We start from the raw sequence: 27,496 nt of genomic DNA, 5'->3' as shown, positions 1-27,496 counted from the left end.
TGTAGATCTGAACAAACTTGTAAAATTTGGAGACTATAAATATTACTTGTACTTCGCAATATAAAAAATTTGGCTTAGAATTCAATTCTGTTCCTTCTTAAAATATCCCTTTTCAAGTCAGTTTTTAATGATTTATTTGACAGTCATGTTTAGAGTTCTTGTGTGACTGAAAACAAAAGTGTTATCCTTTAAAAATAATCTGTATTTCAGATTTTTTTGTGTGTGTGTGAATCTCAGAGAACCTTTTTCTCAGTCAATTCAAACTGGAGTTTTGATAATGTCATTAGGAAAATGTTTCTCTGCGGTCTTTATCTCTTGTACCTGTAATTCAGTGACATTATCAGGGAATAGGTTATCCTAACTCTTGTGCCATGCAATGGAGAACGGCTGAAACATGGTGGTGAGGGATGAGAAGGAAGAAACCAGGGTTAGAAATCTGTCCCACAGACTTAAGGTCACCACTGTTTACATCTTTCATATATATAACAATTTGAAATCCTATGTTTTTCTAGATTACTTATCAAATATTACCTCTAGCTGCCCATTGAGACATCTCACAAAAATTAGTAGACACTAAAACTAGCAATTTCTGTCTCTGAAAATTGAAAAATGACACAAAAATCCTGTATGACATTGTGTGTTTTGGAGTTATAAAATACACTCTCCATATTTAAAGGCCTTAGGAGAAGGAATAATCAGGGTGACTTCGTTATTCACTTTTATAGTAAATGTTTAGTGAATTTGCATGGTGTATCTGGTGCTGTGCTGGGGGCTGGAGTTATCATGAGGAGTGAGCAAGTCTTTCACTTGCTCTTTCTGTGTGAGGCTCATGCATATTTTATTTTAAAAAAATACTCTGCAATGCTTTTTAGTACTTTATTACAATGTATGATTGACTAGATATATTTCCGGTGTGCCATAGGAACTGAAAGGTGTTTACAGAGGAAGTTTTTAAGTAAATGGATATTTTTCAGGCAAATTAAAAAAAATACAAATAGGATAAGGATTTCATGTAACATGGGCAAAAAAACAGAGAATATTCTAGGAATTTCCAGCAAACTAGAACTGCAACATTCATTTAAAACGGTAAAGATTTCTTAGGTCAATTTTTGTGGGGTTCCCCCCCCCCATTTAGTGTTTTTTTTATTCTTTCTATATTTCTGGTTTTTAAAAGAAAGTTTGATTGTTTATTCTTCGTTAGGAAATTATTAAACCATTTGATCCTGAACAATTAGATGAAATGGATTTGGCTTAATAAAATGTTCTTGTAACTACTTCCTATCTCTACATACTTTTTTTTTCTTTCTTGGATTTAATTGCTTAGGAATTGTGACTGCAGATTTCACAAAGAGATTGAAAGATAGAATAGACAATGGATATGTAGTTCAAATTATCTGCTAAATTTTTGTGCTCTTAGTAATAGTCCAAAATATGATAAAGATCACTGTGCACATCTGTTCGTCTTTGCATTGGGAAAGCCTGGGGCTATATATTCTGAGATTTCAAACAAAGAAGATTTATAGTGGAAAGGAAACAGAGTGTTAGACTAAATAGATATGTTGGAAGAGAGCCATAATGATTGTATTTAAATATTTTCCACATTAAATAAGGCATGTCACACTGTTTTATTATTGCCATGATTTCTAAAATAAATGTATCAGCACCAATGATAATTTTATTTTTAATTCCCTGTTGAGTTTCACATAATAGCCAATATGAACTCTTAAAAGGCCCAGATTGAATGAAACTTCCTTAAAGCATAATGTTCATTTATCAAATTTGAGCTTGTTTTATGAGGAAAGAGTTTTTTTTGGTTTGGTTTTGTGTTCTCTTTCAGTCTAGGAAGCCTACTTAACAAACTTCTTAAGAGTGTTAGTTGTTGTGAATTTCTAATGTGGTTATAAAATTGTCCACTTGGTAAATATTTCCTTAGCATTTACTATACAAGCCAGACGTTGAGCTTAATTGACAACTTTATCTCTAGTTCCTAATAGATACATTAAACTCCTGACTTTATGGAGTTTATGTCACAACAAGAAGAAATAGCAACAAAGGAATGTAATGCAATTGCTGCCAATTACAATGAATGTTAGGAAGGAAATAAACAAGGGGCTAAGAACTCAAGCCATCAAGAAGCCTGCTTTGGGTAGAGTGCATTACAGGCAAGATGCAGCAAGTAGCATGTACAAAGAAGTTGACCAAGAAAGAGCTCGATTGTGTTTGAACAATCGAAATCAGATGAGTGGGGCAGAAGTACAGTAAAAGAGCATCAGATGAGGTTGTAGAGCAAGGTAAGCTGCAGACCGTACAAGGTCCTGCAGGCCCAGGTAAGAAATTTGCATTTTGCTATGAATGCAGTGTGTGTCACACAAGCAACTAACCTGAACCAATTCACTTTTTAAGATCATTCTGGCCATGTGGAGAATGGAAGCAGGGAGATGAACCAGAGGCTGTGTATTAGTCTAGCAGTACACAGTATTACCTGGGCTGAGGGTAGCAATAAAGATGGAGAAAAGATAGTTTTGAGAAGTCAGCAGGGGTTGGGGGAAGATATGCTAAAAAGGAGGGGGGAGAGAGAGAGAGAGAAAGTAAGTAAGTCTAGAGTGTTTCCTGACTTGAATGAAAGTGGGAATGAAGTGATATTTAATGAGACGAGGGGCAGGAATATAAAGATGTTTGATTTTTTTTTAAAGACCTATTATGGCTAATGTGCCTGTGTGGATTCCAAAGGTAAGAGCCAGCTGGACACATATATCCAAAGCTAAGGAAACATCTAGGATCTAGCTAAAATTACATGTGAGATAGCCATACCTCCCATCATTATGCTGACTTTGATTGCAAAAGCATTTGAAGTATAAGTGATAATTTTGCCACTCTACAGTAGTGCATGTCTCTGTTCATCAGTGACTTAATTTGGAACACACACCAATTGTGCAAATGAAGTCCTCCTTGATGACTTTTTTATTATTTCAAATGCCTTAGCACAGCACCCAAGGCCTTCCCTGCAGAACCTTTCAGATTTATGCCAAGTCCCTCCCCAAAATGTACCTCTTTATTTCTACCATGACAAATGGAAATTTCCATAAATCACCATGTTTTTTGATGCTCCTGTGCTCTGGAAACATTTTTTGCAGCTGTTTCTACCTTGCTTTCTGCAAGTCATCCTTTAACATACAACTCTGCTATATATCACCTCCTCCAAGGAAGCTTTCCAGAGTCCAGTCTTTGTTCTCTGTGCTTCCTTAAGTAACCCACATCCACCATATTTGAGTACTAATTACACTACTTTGCCCTTTGGCAGTACTGTCCTTAATACCAGGCAAAAGGGGTCTGTGCCCTATATGATCTAATCTGGGCCTTAGGCCTTGTATGTAAAGAATTCCACTGTAGCCCCTTGCACTCCCTTCTAGGATACTCTATGTAACCAAGCTGCCCAAATTTCAGAATTTCCTCCTCAAACAATGCTGAGCTTGCTTCAAGGGGCTAGAATTTCTTGCCCAAGTCATTCCTCCTGAGGGTCAATGATGCCCAGTGTATGCAACCTGGAGCATGAAGAGTGGTGAGTGATGTCTGTAGGGGTGCAGCCAGAGCTCAACCTATGCACAGAAGGTACTTTGAAACAAGGAACATGACTGCAGGTAGGAAGAGAAGGTGGAATGTAAGGAATAAGGGACTAGTCTATTTTGGCCTGGAACACTGAGGAGTTCACAAAGAATGGCCTTTGCATGTCTAAATACTAGCCATTAACTATCAAAAGGAAATTAAGAAGAAAATCTCATTTATAATAATGTCAAAAAGAATAAAATGCTTAGGAATAAACTGAGCCGGATACAACCCTTAATTTTTGTACTAAAAAGTACAAAACACTGCTGGGAAAGATTAAAGAGGACAAATAAATGGAAAGGCATCCCATGTTCATAGATTAAAAGACAATATTATTCAAATGTCCATATTACCTAAAGTGGTCTACAAATGCAATATAATCCCTATCACAATTTCAATGCCATTTTTATAGAAATAATAAAATCTATATATAACTATAAAGGACCTCATATAGCTAAAGCAATCTTGATAAAGAAGAACAACCCTTGGAGGCATCACGCTTCCTGATTTCAAAATATATTACAAAGCTACAATAATCAAAACAGTATTGCACTGGCCTAAAAATAGACATGCAGACCAATGAAATAGAATAAATGAACACATGCATATGTGGTCAACTGATCTTTAAAAAGAATGCCAAATAACATCAGAAAAAAATGTATATCTGCATGCAAAAGAATGAGACTGGCTTCTCGTCTTACACTATACACACATACACACACAGCAAAAAACAAAAAACAAAAAACTCAAAGTGGATTAAACACTTAACATACTTAACACTGTAAAACTCCAAGAAGAAAACAGACAAAAAGCTTCATGATGTAGGTCTTGGCAATGATTTCTTGGATATGACGCCAAAAACACAGGTAATGAAAGCAAAACAAAGAAATAAATAGAACAACATCAAACTAAAAAGCTTTTTGCACAAGCCAGGCATGGTGAAGCATGACTGTAATTCCAACTACTCAGGAGGCTGAGACAGGAGGCTTGTAAGTTCCAGGCCAGTCTGGGCAACTTAGCAAGGCTCTGTCTAAAAGTAAAATAAAAAGGGCTAGGAGTGTAGCTCAATGGTAGAGCACTTGCCTGTCATGCCTGAGGTTCTGAGTTACCCTGGTACTGCAGAAAACAAAACAAAAATAAATAAAGAGCTTCTGCATGGCAGAGGAAATGCTCAGCAGAATGAATAGGAGAAGGGAATGGGAGAAAATATTTGCCAACCATATATCTAGTAATGGATTAATATCCAAAGTATATAACATGATTTTTACAATAGGCAAAAGACTAAAATATATTTCTCCAAAGAAGACTTACAAAAGCCTGCCTTTTTCAAGTTATTTCACTTGAGGAACTGAAAATAATGATACTAATGGGGACAGAGATACTTATGAGCAGCAAGTGCCCAGTTTAGGCTAATGAGTAAGGGAGCCTTCATCTGTTCTCTTGCCTGGGCAAATATTAGGGCAGAGCCTTGCCTTAGACTGCTAGTTCTTGAGTTTTGTACCTTGCCTTTCCCCCAGCATCTAACACAAGCACGGATGTTTGTTAAGTGAAAGAATAATACAGGTAGGGATGTAGCTCAGTGGTAGAGTATGTACTTTGCATGGGCAGGTCCCTGAGTTCAGTCCCCAGCATCACAACACACACACACACACACACACACACACTATTCTGGTATTCCATGGTTTTTATAATGTAGGAATGAATAAGGAGTAGCTAGAACTTCCTTGGTTTCTATGGACCCCATCACTCCCTCTTACTTACTGACATCATACAGGCTTAAAGACCAATGCCCTTGCTCAATATGTGGATGGGGTTTGTGTCAAGATGATGCAGGGCTGCCATGTTTGGTTCCTCACTTGTACAGTGCATAAAGTTGCCCCACTGAGGGTCATATGGAGCCTGATTTCCAGCCTATACTCAGCTACTAAACTCTACAGCTACTGGTAAAAACAAGGCTTTTGTTTCAGGATTAAATCCCTACTGGAGATTTTTCCTCCTCATTTTTCTACAGGGGAATGTGTTTTTGATAAATCAGAGGGGGTGCTTTTTGTCATCCAAAGATATCCTAGGTCATGTGTGAATGGGATATTTGGATACTCTCCCCATCACTGTTCCAAATTCTCCATGATGCTTAAGTTCTTGAGGAGCTTAAGCTGTAAGCATTCCTGGTGTCAGAATATTTTGAGCATTTATCTCCCCATCCTTTGCAACTTCTTCCAACTTGTACAAAAATCCCAGATCGGAAAGTCTTGATCAAGTCCCAGGTCTGCATTCCCTGTCCCCATGCACCTGGGCCTCTCTTGAGTCAGCACCTGCTTCTGCCACTCAGTAGATTGGCCCAGAGGTTTTTCAAGCCATTACTCTGTGTCTAGACCCCTTTGCCTGCCTGCTGACAAAATGACATTGTGTGGGGTGGTAAGGTGCTTTGCTTGGTCCCAAAGGTAGCCCTGGCCACTGTGATGCAAAAATCCAAGAGTAGAGCTCTCTACAGAGGAACAGGTCTGGGCATGAAAGAACTTAGAATTCCAGGAGGAGTTAGCTGTATTAACACTAGGGAGAGGGCACATATTTTTTCCTGTTGTGATTACCATTGCTAATCAGCACAACAATGCTAGATCCTTCCTGGATTTCTTTTGGTTGGACTGAATTTAAGAATTATGAGTTTATCCCATTCCTTGAATCTAAGAAAAGAGGGTATGTGTTGTACTGGGGCTTAAGCATACTGGTGAACATTGGGGCAGCCAGCCAGATGAAGGAGATTTGACATATATTCCAAAAAATGAAAATTCAGGAAATTTTTTCCTACTTTCAGACCAAAGGAATTGACATAGTTTAATAAGATTACAAAGTTACTACTGTGAATTGAGTATGCCACTTAAGAGAAGTGGATTTGGCCAGGATGAACTGAGTCTCATCCAAGACATAAGTAAAAAATCCAGAATTAGTTTTTCAATGAGGGTTAGTGTTGCCATGAAACTACGCAGCAGATACAGCCCTGCAGGGATGGAAGACAGAGAGCAGCATGCTCCAAAACAAGCCCAGGCCCAGGGTCAAAAGTCTTCATGTTTAGAGCGGCTGCTACACAGGGTCTTCTTATTTTGTTTTGTGACTAATGCTGTGCTGAATTCTGATGGAATGGATGACGTAGGTTTGCCCCAGGGTGTTAACAGCCCATTTCAGCCTCTTGTGCCAGTCAGAAAACAGGCGGTGGAGAGTGAAGTCAGGGCATGAGCATCACACAGGAAGCATGAGCAGAAGATAAATGACGGGCATCTCTAAATGAGGAGGTTGCTGGCTGCTCTGATCTCCTTGGTGATTTCCTGTATTTATCCAGCATTTTATAATAGATATGAATTGCATTTATAATTGTATTTTTATTATTATTCCAAAAGAATCCATGTGAAGAAATTGAAACTTGTGTGAAATAAACCTAAAGCGGGGAAAAGAAAAAAATGGAAGGAAGGAAAGGAGGGAGGAAGGAAGAAAGAGAAAGTTTCTTACAGAAATATTTGGAATATTACATTGATTACTATTTTATTTCTTCATCTCACTTATCTCTTTATATCACTCTTCAAACCAAACATGTTAAACATGCTAAAGAAAGGAAACATTTACTAAGCATGCATTTAATTTATAATTGAAAATTAAACATCCTTTCTGTACTTGAAATAGCATTATCTAAGAACAACAAATGTGCTCATATATGCATTCATTAAAATTTCAACTTTTGTAGCTGTTCATGTGCCAGGCACTGTGATAAATAAACAAATAAATAAAAATAGAGTTTATTGCCTTCAAGGGACCGACAGAATAGTAAAAGGGGAAAAATTTAATGATAACAATATAGTCAGACACTATCACAATCGAGTAGGCTGACAATACCTCAGGAACACATAGAAGAGAACTTAGTTTGGGATGGGTAGGAGTGTATTCTTTAAAAGAAGTAATGCCTAAGCCACATCTTGATGGATAAAGAGCAGTTAGCCAGGACAGTGGGTGGGGTGGGGGTAATGTCAGGCATGGGAGTCTGCACAGAGGCAAAAGGCAGAGAGCACAATGCATTAGGGAATTGCAAGTCCTGCCTTGTGGCTGCAACTGGGCTGGGCTGGGTGGCAAGGAGAGATGAGTTCACAAAGGTGGGTCATGAGAGGTCATTGGATGTGCTAAAGGTTTTGATATCTGCCCTGATGCTGTGGGAAGCCATTTCAGTATATTAAAGAAGGAAAAAGGCATAGACAGATTTGCATTCCAGAAAAATCCCTTTAGCAATATCATGTCCCAGTGAGGCAGACTAATTAGGAGGCTGAGGCAGTAATCTATGCAAGAAATGATGAGGTCTCAATTAAGATAATAGCAGGAAAAATGCAGAGAAAGAATCAGAGTCAGAGAACATTAAAAAGATTGATTGGAAAGGATTTGATTGATGTGCTATAACAGAGGCGGGATATTGAGGAGTTGGGATGGCCGCTGGCTTGGGCAACTGGGTGTGAATGGTAGCATTCTATGGGGTAGAATATGACAAGCTAACAGTGGAGCACATTAACTTATTGTGCCTATAAGATATTATAAGAGCCTGCAAGCAACTGGAAATATAAATCTTAATCTCAGGAGAAATATCTGGGCTCAAGAATTATTTGTGAGTCATCCCAAGTAGATTGCAGTTGAGCCCCTTGGTAATGAAGGAAACTGCTCAGTGAAAGTGAGAATAGGAAGATACAGGAGACCCTGGGGAACATGTATATTTAAGAGGCAGCCTAACAGGGTGCCTGCCAAAAGAACAAAGAAAAAAAAAAGTGTTCAGGGAGGTAGAGGGAAATCCAGGCACAAATGGAGTCTTTGCTCATGCCCTCTCTCAAATCTGCCTTCCGTGAAAGAAAGGGCAGAGAACACATAAGTGGCAGAAATGCCTGTGCCAACTGAGCTTGCCTCTTAACAAGTCTCCCTGGACATAAACATCAGTTGACACCTCATTGCCAGACTGTCTGAGAATACCAGACAGTTTAAGTGGGTAACGCATTGCCTCCCCCACAAAAGCCAATGTTCTATTAATAAAGGCCGGGAGGAAAGGGAATTTGGGGTGGACAGATGACCTTGCCAGGTAGCTAGGAAAGAGGCACCTCAGTGGAGACAGACTGGTCACAACAGAGATTTGAAAGTCTGCTGTGTGTAGATGCTCCCAGTGTCAAAATTTCAGACAATGAATGAAAAGATACAAATGGTCCACTTGTGCACTTGGGGTGGCCTTGAAAAGGCAAATTGTGAGGAAGAGGAAGTGAGGACACTAGTCCTTTGAAGAGGTTGACCTTGAATGTAATGGGTCAGAGGGCAAGATGAGGGCAAAGAAGGTTTCAGGAACCAGGAGTAAGAGGCCCTGGGAAGAGTCAACATGCTGAGGTCCTCGGGGTGAAGATCCAGATGAGAGAAAGAGTTTGATCACCATGGAAGAAGAATCTTCACTGATGGGGAGAAGGCTCCAGATAGGTGGGGTGAGGGGCCTAGAATATATCATAGCTATTCTTGAGAGAGGAGAGGGTCCAAACAAGAGAGAACAAGGTATGGTGGGCATGGGTTCACAAGTGGGACGGGCAGGAACTGAAGAGACCATTATTGCTCTGGGAAGCAGGGGCAGGATGCAGAGATTGTCATATGGAGACTTAAGAAAATAAGTGAAGTCATAAAATAGGCAGGGCTAGCAGTGTGGTCGGAGCACCCTTTGAAAGTGGATACTGTATTCCCATCCTGGTTCTTGCCGTAAGACCTTAGGCAAATTATTTAACCTCTAGGTTGTCACTGTGTTCTCTGCAACCCAGAAATGAGGTTAATAACAGAAGGCTGTTACTTGTTGTTGAGAGAACTCACTGAGTTCATTCATGTCATCCTCATAAGGGCATCTGGCACAAAGGAGGGTTTCATGCTGTAATCATTGTTACTAATGGGACTAAAAGCAACCGCAGGCTGGGGCCACCTGGACACCTGCCTACGTGAGTGTAAGTGTGTTGATCCAGGGCTGTGGGAACAAAGGAAGTGTGTTCTTCCAGGAACTACTCCTGGAAGAGGTAGAACTACTCCTGGAGGAGAAGACCCTCTCCCTGCTCTCAAGGAGAGCAAACAGTGGGGTCACAGCAAGAGGCCATCAGGAACCAGCCATCTTTGTGGAGAAATGAGCCCTCTTGAGACTTAAGAGGAGGCATGGTGAAGCTGGGGAGCATGTATCAAGGCCTCCTTTACCTCCTATGGCAGACAATGGCAGAGGGAGTGGCTGGAGCAGAGCATGGACACCATATTTTGCAGGGCCTTGAGCACCCCAAGTCTCTTCTATAGCCAGGATCTGCACTGTCTCCTCCTGTGTTCCTTCTGGCAGAGTGATAAAAATAATGTATGGAGTGCATAGTTCATGCCAGGGACATTGTAGTTCTGCACATATTGGGCACTCATCACAGCTGCCCTTTGAAAGAGGCGCTGTTCTGTTCTGCTCTCTCACATGACCCAGCCAAAGTGCACAGAGATGATGCTACTTGAAGAGGCCATCCAGCTGGCGGGTGGCATGTCATTGTGGAAGCTGGCAGTGTAACTCCAGAACCTGTTCTTGTGAATGCCAAGCTATCACCTGTCCCATTGGGTCATGGCTCAGTGGACAGGGTTGTGACCTCAGAAGGGCTATGGCAACTCTTGGCAAGCTTGTTTTATGTCTAGGTCAAGAAGAGTTGGGCTGTAAGGATTAGAAACACCTGCAAAGAATTCAAGTGTAAGAAGGAGGTGTTATGAAGATACAGGGCCCTCCCAGGACCCAGTTGCTAGCTGGGGAGGATCACATGGCTGAAAAGTTGTCAGGCAATAGTATCTCCTCTGTCTGTCTGTCTCTCTAAAAAACATGGGGCCTTCTCTGTGTCTCTTTCTGTAATCTGATTAAATGCAAAGTTCCTATCTTCACTCCCCTATGACATTGGCTGGCACTGCTTCAACCTGACCAGTCAAATCCTTTGTCCCCTTAGTCCATGTGTTATAGCAAAGTTTTACATAAATCCAGATAACCTGCTGATGTTTAGCCTGAGTTGAGTGTCCCTCCTCCATCCATTCTCAGTTGAGGTGGAGGTGGCAAGGGTAACCAACCAGGCAGAGAGAATGCTTCTCTCTAAAACTCCGTGATCTTCAATCCTTACTGAAGCTTGAGAGCATAGTCGACCTTTGACTTAACCTTGTACTGTCCAGACCCAGCCAGAGCCTAGGTTCTGCGATGTTTCCTTTGTAAACACCAGGTGGGGTTCCTCCCTTTCAATCACCAGCTCCATCCTGATCAAGTAGGTCTCATCCCCACCACTCCTGCAGCAGTTTCTAGATTCCCTCTCTAAATCTGATCTTCCCTTCCCATTTCATCTTGCTGACTCTTAAGCAATATTATTATGTTTTAATCATCTTGGCCTTCTACTCCAAAGCTTTTGGCAGGTGTTCCTTAACTGGTATCCACGGCTGAATCCCAAGGCCATCTATCCTGCCACTGATCATATCCCTACTAGGTCAGGATAATCTTCCTCTCTTCACAGACCCAGAGGGTCACTCCCTTCTCCACTCCTGCCCTTTCCCTCTCTATTACAGCCCTTCCTGCCTGCTCTGACACCTACCCACCTCATCCTAGACCTCTGTCACCTCCTCACTTCCAAACTCATCCTTTTCATTTTGATTCTTTTGTTCGACTGTTGGTTCATTGGAAGCAACTCCGTGCCCAGCGTGTCCTAGCTGAGCACAGCCAAGCACATGTCAAACGCTTGAGAAATTTAATATTCAGTGATTAATAGCTGATTTATGATCCCTTGTCCTTGGTATGTTTTTTTGGCTTTTAAATTTTTTATTGCATTTTTTAGAACATTCCATATGAGCCCTCTGACTGTGATGAATGAATACTTGTTAGAGGCAAAGCCAAGTAAGAGTATTAACTCCTAATCCTGTTAAAGACTCTCCCATTATTACATGTGTTTGTGTTTCGACTTTGCTTTTATGTGCCTTGACAACAGGGGCTGTGTTATTCATTGTTGTAGTCCCCCAAAGCGCTGCATACAAAGGAGTCCTGGAATAAATGAGGAAACGAATACCCTTCTGGTTGAGGAATAGTCAAAAGTGGTCATTTTAATACTGTTGTCCCTCTAACTAGATATTTGCATTTGTGCTTAGTTTAAAATCACTTTTATTGCTTGTTTCCAATTAAACTTAAGATCAGCCCAGAACTGTAGGAAGGCATTTTTTAAAAAATTGGTTGATGATATATCAAGAACTATGTAATGTTTTGAACAACCAACAATAAAAAAAAAAAAAAAATTGGTTGAACAACATTTTTCTCCTGCTTAATCATTTCCTGTCATTAGCAGCATCTTCTAACAAGTGCAAGTCTTTGTGGTCCTTCCTAAACCCCTACTATGTTCCTTCAGACTTCCCAGGCAACACAGAATGCTCTGAAAGCTTATTCAGAGAAGGTTTTGAGGGGGTAATCTACCAGGTGTCCTTTGTGTTTCGGACCTACCAGAGATAAGTGTGGTTTGGCTTTCTAAAATAGAAGATGTAACAAACCCATAAATATTTTGCAGACTGGCAGTAGCAAAGGCAAATAGCTTTATTTCTTTTTCTTTTTTAGGTGCCAGGGATCAAACCCAGGGTTGTTTAACCACTGAGCCACATCCCACTCTTTTTATTTTAAGACAGGGTTTCACTGCATTGCTTAGGGCCTAAGTTGCTGAGGCTGGCTTTGAAGTTGTGATTCTCTTACCTCAGCTTCCCAAGTCACTGAGATTACAGGTGTGCACCACCACACTTGGCCTTGGTTATTTATTTGTAAGACTAAACAGTTTTTTGCCAGTCACACTGGCTTTGGTTTGCATATGGCTTATAGAAAATTATTATAATAATTGAATAATTCCTAAGACATGCACTCTTAGAAAAAAGAAAATAGCTTTGAATTAAATTGTAGCTGAAGACCATAATAATGGGATTTTAAAAATGAGAAATTATACCATGCAATAAAGATATAAAGAGGTGGATAACTGAGGAAAGTGGTGGAATTTTTTTTCTCTGGACATCTTTTTCATAATAAGATTCATTCTCATCTGACATGAGAGTGACATGGAGGATTTTGAAGTTATCCATAGGTGAGCCATATACAGTATTATTAGTGAACATGTACAAATGAATTTTAAGTTATAAATGGACTCTCTAGCCCTTGGAGATGAAGGTTCCTGGGTTATTTTTAGATGCCTTAAGTCCTAACATATAAATGCATATGACTTTGAAGAATTTGTGGTTCTTTAGAGTTTTTTTACAACAACAAGACCACAGATGGGTTCGGTAGATGTAGATTTCCCTCCTTTCTCTGTGGATCAAAGTCTCTTTATGCCTACAAGAAAATGTCACATAGCATGTTGCGATCCCTGGAACCAAGCATATCCTACACTGCTAATGTGATGGCAATAGGCATATGCAAACATTAATATTGGCATCAGATCAGGATAGTTCCTACTCATCTGCACAGGGCTAGAATCTTGTCTTTTAAACATTTTTTTTTCTTATTTTAGAGTTTTTCTGACTATTCTCCAATGGTGCATATCAGAAATTTCACTACATAATTATCAGAAAACAAGTTAGGTAGGTCTGTCTTTACACTGTGTGTGTGTCTGTGTGTGTGTGTGTGATGGTGGTGATCAAACAAACCTCATGCATGCTAGGCAAATGCTCTACTACCAAAAAAGAAAAAAAGAAAAGAAAATCTACATGGATTCCTTCCCCATATGCCAAATATCATGACTCTGTATGTCTCACTCTTTTTCTCTACCTGCCAGCACTACTACCAAACATACACAGACACATACTAGGTCTTTTGGATTGATTTTCATCAAGGCTGGAGAAGGCCAGGCAGTAATGGTGTTTTCATGGAAGGCACTGAGTTGCACTGACCAGAAAGCAACACATTCTCATGCTTGTTTTCACTAGCAACTTTCTTCTGTCCAGTGTTTGCAGTGCAGACTTGGTGAGAAAAGGCTTATGAATTCTTCTAGCATAACCTTTGTTGGCAAAATGAATTACAAGTGGTTCATTTTATGCAGAGCCTTTTGTCATCACCATTTATAGCTATTCTGTTTATTCACTTTGTGAGAGCCATTCTGAGAGTTGATGAATGTGTTTTATGAGAGAATATAAGAACCCTGCAATTTGATTTGATTGGTCTCCATTTGGATTCATAGCGAGCAGGTGCCATCATTTGGAATTGGTTTTGGCAGTGGCTTGGTTATATAAATATTAGATACATGGAATGGAACCTCATTTAAATTATTTCCATCAGTAAGAATAGGAGAGCTTTACATTGCATATAAGATGCCATGGTTCTATTTTTAAAGTTTCTGGGCATACAAATGTGTAACATACCATATGTCTCAACATATGTATGTATAAGTGGCCTCCATTGTGCATATACATAATGTGAAAATTGTCTGTATTTCTTTGACAGTTTATGCAAATATTTTTTAAAATTATAAGACTGATTTCTTAATGGAATTTTTTTCTTCTAGCCTGAAAAATATAGGCATTTCTAACTTTGGAAACTATGTCAAGTATTGTTTTCAGTTTGGTGAATTTTTTTTTTTTTTTGCTTTTATTTCAGCCTTGAAAAATAACCCATCACATTTTTAATTTCATTTTTTCATGCTTCATTTGTGATTATTGTTGTTGGTTGTCAAAATTCCATTGAAGAACACCATACCACTTCTTAAATGTAGGGGAAGAAGATGGAAATAATTCCTACCTTTCCAGCAAGATGGCTTATACCTAAGAATGACTCTCCAGATTTTCATGAATTCATTTACATTTTCACGCATTTGTTTTTACTCAGGCAAAAGATTAAACAGGCATTTATGATCATGGGTAGAAGGAGCAATCAGGAAGTCTGCTTGTGGCACTTTAAGTAACAGCTTAAACTTACCTTGGCTGCTTTGGAATTAATTTTTTGAATTATTTTATTTTGAATTGACATTTAATAGTCGCACATATTTTGGGGATACAATGAGATATTTCAGTACATGTATACATGGAATAATGTTCAAATCAGGATAATTAGCATATCTGTCACATCAGACATTTATCATTTCAATTCTTAAAATGCAAAATATACCCATGAAAATTTCAATATGCTTCTAAAGTCCTCAAAGATAGCTCACACAGTTCCTTCTCTAAAAACCTAGAGTACATGTCATGTTATGTCATAGTTGTTCATGTGTGTGTCTCTCCTGTTGACATCACATCTTTGAAGACTAGGACCTGTCTTGGTCATTATGGCCCCACAGTCAAGCTCACTGCCTGACATGTAATGTTCAATAAATGTTTATTGAATGAGTGGAAGAATGAATTTATTTGCTGTCAAATAATGAACCTTAATTCAGAATATTGCCAATAAAAGATGTACCCTATGTTTGTAAAAATGTGTCAAAATATACTGTCATGTATAACTAAAAAAGAACAAATAAAAACAGAAGAGCACAATTAAAATAAAAATGACTGCAGGTATGATGAGGCTCACCCAACTTTCTTTCTCTTTTGGGAAATATATTAGATGTAAATATATACCCAACCTATATGGCACAAAAACATTTGAATATGGCTAGCCTGTGGAAGTTAAATTCCTGTAATGCAGGTAGCACTCCGAATGATTAAATAACCAATGAACCCCCTCATCATTCCAAAGAGGCTTCAAGATGAGGCTCCACCTAAGAAACTTGGCAAGGGCACCCAACCAGAAGAACTACATGATGAGACCAGCACAGTTCATGGTAGAAGAGAAATGGATCAAGGCCCAAGGTCACAGAGAGTCAATAGCAGAGATGAACATAAAACTCAGACCTTCAGAGCTTGTTTTAGTATTCTTTCCATTAGTCCTGGTTACCTCACTTCATCAGTGTTCAATGAACTATTTTTCTGGGAAGACCAGTTAGGACTTGTGGGTGTCTCTTTTGTTATCTACTAGTTGGCCTGCCTAGTTGGCTACTTAGGTAATTAGCCATTTACCTCCCTCATTTGGCCTTGTATGAGAATCAAACCCATCTGTGGCAAATTAGAAATACTGAGTTACATGGTCCCAGGTAGGGAATTCATGGCTGAAAGGGTTGCTGCTGAGTTACTCAAATATGGCCTCCAGGTTACCTTGGGGCCATATTACTTTTAGATGCCATAGCATCTAAAACTTTTAGGAACTATGGAGTGTTAAACAGCTCCGCTACCACCTTGTAAATTAAGAAGTACCCTCTAAATCAAAATGCATTCTGCTGTCATATATGCCTAATTAAAGTAAATTAAAAAAAAAAAAAAAGAAGTACCCTCTAGGTTGAGACTCATTCACATAGAACAAGTTTTATAGGAAGTAATTATGTAAATTAATATTGTTGGCTAACTTTTTGATTGTATTTACAAATTGAAAAATGCAATGTAACATTGATTAGACAATCTTCTAATTGTTTTGTTGAATTAGTAGCAGAGGGAGTGTGATATGGTAGAAAGAACATTAGATTTGAAGTCAGACAACTTTGGGTCAAATCTCAGCCCTTTGACCTCTTAACTAGGCCCCAGTCAAACTGTCCCAAGTCATGCACACACCTAATTGGTGAAGATGATCCTACTGGTCATCTATTTAAGCTCTTAGAAAATTCCCAGAGTCATAAATTTGAAATGTTTGAATTAGCTCCTAGCCTACCTACCAATCCACATTTCTATTGAGAATCATGGGACTTGTACATATCATCACCCCACATCTATTTTTCTGCCTTTATTACAATTTCAGTTTTGTTCTATGGCCAAATCACTGACCTGTTTGTCCTTGGAGTCATTCTCTACTCTTCCTGTGTTCTGTGGCAGAAGGCATTCATCCCATAGAGGCTGCCTTTTTTAGACATCCCAGGAGATCAGATGGTTTCCAGCAAATTGACTCCTAGGAACACTGAGATTAGCAGGTAGAAGGTGAAGGGAGAGGCCAAGGTGTTCTCCCTCTTCTCTCTCTGCCTTGGGTGACATCTGTGTTTTCCTCATGCCTCCAAATATACCCCTATTTCTGTGGCTTTGTTAATCAAAATTCACCATGTTGTTCTGGCCTGGACAGACACCTCTGGCTTCTTAGGTCTATTAACACCACCTCTGCTTATACCTCTAACCTAAAAACAATAGTGACTTCCTGCTAATGCTTATCTGCCTTTCCCCACTACCACTAATTTAGCTTCTCAGCTCACCTATCACATATATAACAAATTCCATGTATTAAAGTCCTTATCTTTAGCAGACCTACAGTAGTTTCTGTTTTCCCTATTGGGCCCCAGCAATTCTCTTGAAGTGATAAACTATCTGTATTGCCTTTGTTAGTTAGTTATATGACCCCAAGCCTCCAAAGCATGCTGAAAATACCAATTCCCTAGACCTACCACAGAGGAGTAGTAATTTACTTGTTTTGATGAGTGGCCTAAGAATCTGAATTTTCATAAAACTCACCAGATGGTTCTGATGCCCAGCACTGATAGAGAGAACAGAAAAAACAGGCTGAGGTGGAGGTGCTTAGAATGGTGGTATCACTAAGTTCATTTACCAAGTAAGGACTTCATTTCTACAGATCATTCTCCCAGCAAGAGATCCTACCTCAAAAAAAGTTTTAAATTACTACTTCCCATGTATTTTATAGGATAGTTCATTATAAAAGTCAACATACTAATGCTAAATTGGGAGGTGCCAGGGATTATTTGCAAGATTAAGTGAGATAATGTATTGACAGCATTTCACACATCATAGTTGCTCAAGAAATGATGGTCAAAGCCAGGCATGGTGGTATGCACCTATAGTCTCAGCGATAGGGAGGCTGAAGTAGAAGGATCACTTGAGCCTAGGAGTTTGGGGCCAGTCTAGGCAATATAGTGAGACCCTGTCTCTTTAAACAAATAAAGATAGTGTCTGTCCTTCCCTTAAATACAGTAAAAGCATAGAAATGTAGAAAGCTATGAAATAATATAAATTATTTATTCCTTAAGGTAATAGAATCCAGATATTAAATACCAGAAGGATAGACAATCAAAGAGTCAAAAAATGTTCATTGCCTGCCATGGATTATTGTTAGCTAAGCTGGTATCTCTCCACTCTGCCCACATGACACTGTATGTTGGTTCTGTTCAATGTCAGAAGTCATTTTAAAAATAAATTTCGAACTGGGAATCTTGTGTCAGATTATATAGCAACACATTCTCTAATAAGGGCCTGAGCCTTATGATTATCCCTTACTTGGCCACCGGAATTTTTGCATTCCAACCTCTTGCCAGAGACTACAGTCACAGTTATAACTGTGAGGGCTCCACTGTCTCGTTCTTATCAAAAGGTTGGTTATGAGAAATAATATTCACAGAGGACTGCCTGAAGGATATGCACTCTGTTTGTTCCTCACTGAGATAGTGTAAATTTTATTCATGGCTCATAGCAGGTCATCAGATAGCTGCCAACTGAGATCTGCATGTATTAGCTTCTTGTCTTTTCATTTCACTGGGGAAAATGATGAAATATATCTATTATTGTGGAATTTCAAACTCTGTGCTAAAAAAGGTTTGCTAATGAAGAAAATTAATGTTACCAAGACAGGAGCATGAGAGGAGCATCAAAATATTCATCTTAAACCAGGAAAAGAGAGAAAGCAATACAATACTTACAAAGAGACAAGAGAAAAGGACTGTGGAGCAAGACCTTGGACCAGCCAAGGGATCTGCTCAGATATGAGAAAAAATGAAAGACATTTGTGGACACGGAGTGGCTCCAAGCCTACCATCCACATGCTATTTCTAAGGGAACTGCTTGAACGTTCAATCAGTTGTGTGAACATCCTACAGCTTAAGGTGAAGTCTAAATGAATGATGGTAATGTGACTGTTAGCTATCAGTTGTTAATTAATATTTCTTGAAACAGAAGAGACATACTGTCTATGAAGAGACATTTAGTAGTTTGGAGTAGAGCAAGCAATTCAAGTGTAAAAATATTTTACAAATATCTCCACCTGGGGATAAGGAAGAGAGAAAAGGTTGGGTTCTCTGGAAACAGGTTCTGGGACAGAGTTTGGGGTACAGGATAGTTATTATGAATTAATACCTGTCCTATCAGTTGAATTGTGTTCACCAAAAAGATATGTTGAAGTCCTAACTTCCAGAGATCGTGCGTGTACTCTAATTTGGGAATGGAATCTTTGTAGATGTAATGAGGTTAAGATCAGGTCATGAGAGTGGTGTGCCCTGACCTAGTAAGACTAGTGTCCTTATAAGAGGAAAGTGTCCTTACAAGAGACACACATCACAAGAAGAAAGCTATGTGTTGACAGAGGCCAAGACTGGAGTGATGTACCTGCAAGCCAAGGAAGGCCAAGGATGGATGGCCAACAGAAGTAAGGGGGAGACAAGCAAGTAGTGTATCCGGAGGCCCAGAGGGAGCAGGGCTCCACTGGTACCTTGATTTTGGATTTCCAGCACCCTTCAGAACTGTGAGAAAATAAGTTCCTGTCACTTTAAGCCACCCAGTCTGTGGTGTTTTGTTAAAGCAGCACTGCCTGTGAAAGAAGGGAAGAAACACAGAGGCCACATAGCCTGTGCCATCTCGTCAGCAAGCTCCAGGAAAAGTGCTGCCTTGTCATTTGGTCTCAGGAGTTAGCTGCCTCAGGGAGGTCATGGCCTAGTGCGAAGTCACATCCTGCAGAAGCAGACCTGGCGGCACTGTCAGCTGGAGATATCTGCTGACCAAAATTCCAGTGACGGGCCGTCTTCCTTTCTCATAGGAAGATCAAAATGCCATACCTCTGTCTGTACTATGGTAGCCAAGAAAAAAAATGTCTGGGGAATATAGATGGCATATAGCCATTTTGACTTTTTTAAATATATAGATTTTTAAATGATTTTAAATTACGAAGATAACTATGAGCAAAATATATATGGAATAATAAGTTAGTAAGAGAAAAAAATGGAATAATAAACATAATTAATCCAGCAAATAAGGAATGCGTAAAATTAAATGCAGTAACAACTCATGTAACTAATAAATGCAATGGAAGCAAATCAGACACAAACTTACTACAACTCATGTCAAGTTTTCTGGTCCCCTATCAAACAACAACAGAGTCTTAGATAAGCAAAAACTGAAAACTAAAAATCAATTTTTAAGCTGTTCATAAGAAACACAGGTAAAACAAAATAATAACCTTAAAGAAGTTGAAGATAATGACCAAGGATATGCCAGGCAAATGCAAACAAAAGGAAATTGGGAATGAGCATATTCATATCAACTACAATGAAATGCAGAATGGAAATTATTAAATGTGAAAAAAAAGATTTTTTGAGAACAGAAAATATAATTCACAAGGACACAATCATAGACATCTTCTTCATTTACCAACCAATGTAGTTAGAATATATGATATAAAAAAGGAGAGAAACAGAAGAACATGATAAAACTATAAATAGCCATATGAGAGAGTTTAGGTATAATTTGTTAATAACAGACAGAGTAGACAAATAATGAGATAGGTTAGTGATGGTATAGGGCATTTCTTCTCTATAAACAGAGAACGTGTACTTTCCCTTATGTCTATGGAACATTCACCAAAAACAAAAATCTATGTCCATGGCATTAGAAGAAAATAAGTTTGGGGGGAGATAGGGGCTATATTACTCATTCCTTAATCCCAGTCCTATAAATCAAGAAATTGGCACTGAAAGAATAACTATGTGTAAATGCTTGAAATTAAAAAGACCTTATGGATGATTCTTAGATTAAATTGAAATGAAAACAAAAATGACATGTTATCTGGAAATTAGAGTAGTCTACATTAAAACTTACAGGGAAATAATTTATCAGGAATAATTTATAGCCTAAATGCTTTTGGATTGCATCTAAATTTTTAAAACCAACCACGACCACCCCCCAGAAGGAATTACTAACAGTAAAAGCCAAAACAATGGAAATGGCCACAAGACAAATAAAAAGGGAAAATCTGACTAATAAAAAGATATATACAATATTAAATACATAAATGGTGATAAATTTTAACATCTAAAGGAAATTGATGGTTTTGAACAAATTACAAGTTATCAAAATTTGACCCAAAGTTGTTATAAATCCCAGGAGATGAACAATTATAGAACAAATCCCAGGAAATGAATAATTATAGAACAAAAGCTGAGTACATCTAAAGAGAAAAAGCTTCCAGTTTTATGAAAAATATCAATTCTTTGATACAAATAATGATAGAGGCACAACACTATCACTCATGAATATATCCTTTTTTAAAAAAAATGAGCAAATCAAATCAAACTTTTATTCTATAAATACAAAGTTTATTCTATAAATACAAGGGTGGATTTTTGCATTATGAAATCTGTCAAATATATACATAGGTACAACAGACTAAAGCAGAACAATTATATCAACTGATGCTGAAAATACATTTTATGTAGTTCAGGAGACATTCCTAATAGAAACTAAAAGTGAACTAGGAATAGCAGAAAGAAACTGCCACATTTATAAACCCAATAATAGCACCATGGTAGATGGTGACTACCGAAGAATGTTATAAAAGCCTGGCGCTGCCATTACTCAACCGCTGTGACTCAGCATTGTTTTAGAAGTTCAGTGAATGCAAGAAGAAAAGAAATTGAAATAAACCACATAAATATTGCAGGTAATGTGACTGAGAATCTACCTAAAATCTTTTAGAATTCTACAAAAGATTTTGGAAAAATAACTGAGCAGAAGATACTGGATAAAACCCATTTTTCTTTATATGAATTGATAACTGATTAGAAATGCAAATAGAGGGGCTGCAGTTGTAGCTCAGTGGTAGAGCACTTGCCTAGCATGTGTGAGCCCCTGAGTTTCATCCTCAGCATCACATTAAAAATAAATAAAGCAAAGGTATAAAAAAATACAATAACATTATAAAAAAGAAATGCAAATAGAAAAAATCCCCATTTAAAAGAGTGAAAAATGAAAACATCTAAAAATTAATTTAGTAAGACATAGGACAAATTTTTAAAAATCTAAGATAGTCGCAAAAGACTTTAAAGAAGTAGTGAGCTACACCATCTTTTTGAATGAGAAAACTTAAAATTCTAAAAAGAATAATCCTTTCCAAGTTAGCATATAAATTTTTATAAAATTATAGTCAGAATCCAGTCTTGGAGAGTGAAGGTGTTGTCAGATCAATGAATATATAAATTCCGGGGTGGGAGATACCACAGATTGACCCAGGGGCACTTAACCACCAAGCTACATGCCCAGTGCTTTTTTATGTTTTCAGACAGGGTCTTGCTAAGTTTCATAGGGCCTTACTAAATTGCGGAGGCTGGCTTTGAACTTGTGATCCTCCTGCCTCTGCTCCCAAGCTGCATAAGCATAAGCATACACCACCATACCCAGATAATGAATTATGATTTTAAAGTCTGAATAAATACATAACTACAAGGAAATTGCCAAACATGAAAGAACAATAGTATGGGAAACTTGCACCAGCAGATATCAAAACATACTGTCATGTTCCTGCTTTTAAAAGCGTGTATTAGCTCAGTAATCCACAAGTAAGTCTTTGGAACAGAGTAGAATCCATAAATAGAGATACAGAGGAAAACTGAATGTATGCTTAAAGTTCATGTCTTTCCAATAAGGAAAAGGTATATTATAAAATAAATGATGTTGGGGCAATTAACTTTCTATCAGGGAATGATTGCATGTGGATTAAATTTCATTTAGAGTGAAGATCTAATATTAAAAATGAAACTATAAAGATGTTAGAAGAAAATATGGGAGAATGGATGTATTACATCAGTTAGGGGGAACTCTCTGCTGTATCCTACAATGGAAGATTGGCAGATTTGGTTTTGTAAAGTTTTAAAATGTCTGCATGAAAAGGTACTATAAACAAAGCCAAATGAAGAACAATAGCTTGCAACCCATGTGAGAAAAGTTAATGGTTAGGGTCTGGGGATGTAGCTCAGTGTTAGAGTGCTTGCCTAGCATGCATGAGGTCCTGAGTTAAATCCCCAGCATCACCAATAAAAAAAAAAAAAAAGAACGAAAAATTAATGACTAATGTACTAAGGAATTCTATAAATTGTTCAGAAAAAAAGATAAACAGCTCAGTATAACAATAGGCAAAGAACATGAACTAAAAATTTTAAATCACCAAAAAATCAACCCTTGTTAGTAGTGAGAAAACTTGCATTATAACAACTGAAATGCCATGATCTATCCATAAGGTTGGCAAACACTTAAAAATGGTGAACATCCAGCACTGTTAAGTATGTCAATATGCAGGCACTTGTTATGCACTGTTGGATTGATTGCTTGGATGTTTTAAGAGAAAGAAATGTAGCAATAGTCATGCAAATAGTTAATGTGCTTATCATAATTGCACTCCTAATATTCTTTCCCACAGAAATAAAAGTACTCAAACATTTAAGATGTTTGAGTAAGGCTGTTTATTCCTGCTGTTGTTATAGTAGCCAACCCTGGAAACAGTCTGAATGTTCAACCAAAAGAGAATGGTTAAATGATGATATGTGTATCTTGTGAAATATTTTGCAGTTACTTTTAAATGAGTAGATTGTAGATTTGGAAAAATATATCTAAAATAGATTGGTAGGAGCAAGTTGAAGAAATTGTGTGTCCATATGTGTGTGTGTGTGTATATAAACAAACATAGGGGACATTTTGAAAGTCTGTACAGCAAAAAGCTAACATTGGTTATTTTCTAGAGGGAGAAAATATGGGACCTGGTTTATTTTTACTTTATATTTCTGTGCATTTTAAAATTTGATTACAATGAGCAAGTATCTCTTCTGTGTAAAACATAATTATAGCCAAAGAGGTTTGTTGAATTGTGGTTTAAAGTTGTGTCATCTGAGCAACTCTAACAAAAATCACAGTTGATATATCAGAGGGAAATGAAAAATTGTCCACATGTCAAATGAAGTCCCCTCTATGAAAACCCACAATAGAAATTTTCACTCCAGCCTCAATCCTCCAACACCTGTGGTTTGTTTTAGGCACTGGCTTGCTTTTATCTCTTGGACAATGGGCATGTGGGAACTGATCATGTCTTCCTTTGCTGTGGCAATTAGGGATCTGAGACAAATTGAAGACTTCCATTTCTTCAATGCCATATTGGATTACATGGCTTATGTCCTATGCATAACCCCTATTGATGGCATCATCTTGTTGCCTCTTTATTTTTCCTTCATATTCCTTCCTTCCTTCTTTTAAATTTTGTGTGTATGTATCCCTGGGAGAAAAATAGGGGTGTGAATAAATATTGACCAGTGATTTTTATTTTAACAGGAACCTGGGAAAGAAAAAAGTTGCAACATGAATAGGCCACCCATCACTACCAACTACAGATGACTTGCCATTTCATTTATAAAGGTAAGAAACTATAGTCTATATTTTTAATGAATTCTGACTATGCAGTATATTTGCATATCTTTTTAGTGTATACTTACTTATAAATAAATATTCTAATGCATGAATCTCATTCATGACCTTTAATTTTGACATTATCAAATTTAAAACAAACATTAAGCAAACAGAAGCCAGAAAATTTGTGGGTGTTGGTCTATCTGAAGGGACAAAACCCAGATGTGGTCTCTGCCATTAATTATTGAGTGTGATTAAATTTTTAATAACATTAGCATTTTTCTTATTTTTAAATGTAGTAGCACTTATGCAGAGTACTTGGAAAACATAGAAAAATATAAAAACAAAAACCTAAAGCATTTATAATTCTACCATCTGTAGATAATCAGTACTTCGGAGAATGTCTTTCCTCCTTCCTCTTATGTGTATATGAAAAATATATATGATTATAATGTTTTTTAAAACAATGTCTTTTATCTATACTTTCCTTGACTTCCATAATTGCAAATGAAGTATTCTAAGTGGTGTGGAAATATAACAAGATTAGGAACAAATAGTAATCACCGCTCTCACCATTTCAACAGTTCTTTGCACTTTATCAGCTCATTCCCAAGCATCCCATTTGCCTCTCCAACCCAGGTGTCTCTGGTTAATAGGTCTGTGTGAGCTTTGATAAACATCACTCTATAGAAGGATAAAATAAAACAAAACAAAAACCCTTTGAATTCAGGTGGTAGTTCAGGGCCCTCCATTATCATTATTATCTGTTTTGTGCACCTTAAAAGGAATTGATTTTTTAAGACTGAAGTTTACCCATTTCTCTCCTCGTCTCCCCTATTGTCAAGCCAGGGGTGAGTTACAAAATAATAAAAAAATACTTTAAGACCATCTCATCATCCATCCTTCATTCATGCCAGTTGGTCAATTTCTCATTGAGGTGGCTTTTTCAAGCACCCTTCAGAGTCACTCTTGAAGTGGTTGCATTTTAAAAGCTGCAAAGTCTTAGATGTGCAATTACTGGAGTGGCATTCTTCAGGGAGGTCTTTATTCTCCTGGCTCTATTGAGCAGCTGAAGGTTTGTTTTTTATACTGAGCCTGATATTTTAAAGCCTTTCAGGCACTTTAATTTTCCTAGTATTTCATTCAGAACTCACTAAAATATTATCCCACGGAGACTAGAAAACTCAATTGTTCTTTAAGCAAATTAAACAGATACAGTGGAAAGCAGTCATTTGTGAAACACCTGTCCTTGAAACTCCCTATTTTAATATGGACAGATTGAATAAATAGATCAGAAAAATTAAAAGGATAGCAGGGTGGTTTGATTGCTGGGTAGTAATAAATTTGGTAAGGTGTGCTTGCTGTGGCCCATGCTTTCACATTCCTACATGGCTTTGGCCATACAAGTTATTGGCGGCCCAGGCAAACTCAATTGTTTAGTGCAGAAAATTGACTGGTGAATTATTCTGTATAGCAAATATGGCATTTATTAAAAGCCTCAGATTTGAAGAATGCTTTAGAGATTTCTAAGAAAGTCAGAAGTTTTATCTATCTCTCCTTACTGTATGAAATGCTCTTCATGCAACTTAAGACCCTCAAATATCGTGACTCTGTGCAGTTACCTTATTTATCACAGAAGTAACTGAATTTAAAAATTTAGATTAATTTGAAGTGAAAGTTTTAATAAGAAATAAGAGAAATGCATTTGAGCATCTATATTTCTCTGTGAGAAAAAGTGTTCTATCTAAAAGCATTGGGGGAAAAAATCAGATAACCAATAGCTAAGTGCATAAAACTATAAAGTTTCTCTATATCCTAATTATAAAACAAATTAAAAAATATGCAGCAACACAGAAAAATATTAATAATACATTTGATAATAGATTAGTAGCCTCAAAACATAGAAATAAATAAGGAAATCATTAATATTAATAACCATTACAGGTAAATATTAATATCTGAAATACTAAGACTCTAATAGATGAGCAAAACAATGGAAAATTCAAAAGAAACATGAAGAGCTAAAATGTTGTGAAAAACAATGTTAACCTTCACTAGTAATTTTCAAAGATGCAAATCAAAATCAGGAGAGATGACCTGGTGCTGAGGTGCACACCTGTAATCCCAGCTATGAGACTGAGGCAGGAGAATTGCAAATTTGAGGCCAGTCTGGGCAACTTGTGAGACTCAGTCTTAAAATAAAAAAATAAAAAGAGCTGGGGATATAGGTCAGTGGTAGAGCATTCCTGGATTCAATCCCCAGTACTGATAGATTAAGTAATTGTTCAATTGATTCAGGAGAGGCCTTGTTTTACTGTCAGATTAACAAAGATCGAAAACAATAGTAATCGTTGCTAAGTATGTCATGAAGCAAGCTCCCACTCACTGCTGTTATGGTATAAATGGATGTAGTCTTCTTGGAAAGAAATTTAGCACTATATTAAGAGCTTGAACTTTTTAATACCTTGGTATGATTTAATAATTCCAGGACTCTTGTCCAAGAACACATTGAAGGTGTAAGTACAAAATAATTATGTGTTATTTTTAGAAGCAAAATCCTTGAACCACCTCAACTGTCCTCCAATATTAGCATTATTAACCTAAGTATTGATACACAACAGTTTTCAGACAGTGGTATACCTCGAGAGTAGAAAACATTATTGTCCTTACAATGAAACTTTTATCATCAGATGGGAAAATACTTTTTAGGGTACATTAATATTCAGTGACAATACTGAGTAAGGCAGTATTGTAATATTTTTCATATAAAAATGCCTAGAGCAAAAAGTGGAAACAAATATGCTAAATTGTGAATAATGGAGTCGCTTATGGGAACTAGAATTAAAAATGATTTTTTTTCTCTGATTCATAGTTTTTGGTACTTTCCAGATATTTTTGAAAAGTAAAGGTTGATTTCACAAAAAATTAGAAAACAAAGATTTGTGGGTTTTTTTTAGCATTCTGAGAATTTCTTCTTTTCTTAGAAACAACAACAATAATGATAACAAAAGCAAAGTTAAAAATGCCTCCCTTAGTTAGCAATGTTATTAATATGTTGTATGTCAGAGTAGAGTTTAAATTCAAATGAGAATATTTTTCCCTTGTAGATGTCGTCAGCTGCTGAAAATGGAGATGCAGCTCCTGGAAAACAAAATGAAGAAAAAACCTATAAGAAGGTAAGCGTCTTTTGTTCTTTCTTCAACTCCTGAAGTGGAGCCCTGGTCTACTGTTTGGCATGTTAATATTGTCAGAGGCCTTTTCTTCTTTTAAAGCAGTTTTAAGTTACTGTTTTAGCTTCCTGTTGCTGCTCTACCACAAACTTGGCGTTTGAATAACACAAATCATTATAGTTATGAAGGTCAGAAATCTGCCCTGGGTCTCCTTGATGTCTGCAGAGCTGCATCCTTCCTGGGAGATCTAGGGGAGCACCATTACCTTGTTCTTTCCAGCTTCTAGA

General features: G+C 37.6%; 1 protein-coding gene across 3 annotated transcripts in view; it reads left to right on the top strand.

The window, feature by feature from the left end:
• Pip5k1b (phosphatidylinositol-4-phosphate 5-kinase type 1 beta) overlaps positions 1-27,496 on the top strand; it is a 291,725-nt gene that overhangs the window by 90,696 nt on the left and 173,533 nt on the right. For all 3 annotated transcript variants that reach the window (XM_046459397.2, XM_046459396.2, XM_046459399.2), the window contains 2 exons: positions 23,965-24,048; positions 27,147-27,215. In XM_046459397.2, coding sequence (XP_046315353.1) covers positions 27,147-27,215 — 69 coding nt within the window. In that variant the 5' untranslated portion in view covers positions 23,965-24,048. The remainder of the gene's footprint in view (positions 1-23,964; positions 24,049-27,146; positions 27,216-27,496) is intronic.

This window comes from Marmota monax, unplaced genomic scaffold, assembly GCF_021218885.2.
Source record: "Marmota monax isolate L192 unplaced genomic scaffold, Marmota_monax_Labrador192_F-V1.1 WCK01_AAM20220418_F8-fsc00059, whole genome shotgun sequence".
NCBI classification, from domain to species: Eukaryota; Metazoa; Chordata; class Mammalia; order Rodentia; family Sciuridae; genus Marmota; species Marmota monax.
The sequence above is the reverse complement of the archived record's forward strand: the minus strand, read 5'-3'. Positions and strand labels throughout refer to the sequence as shown.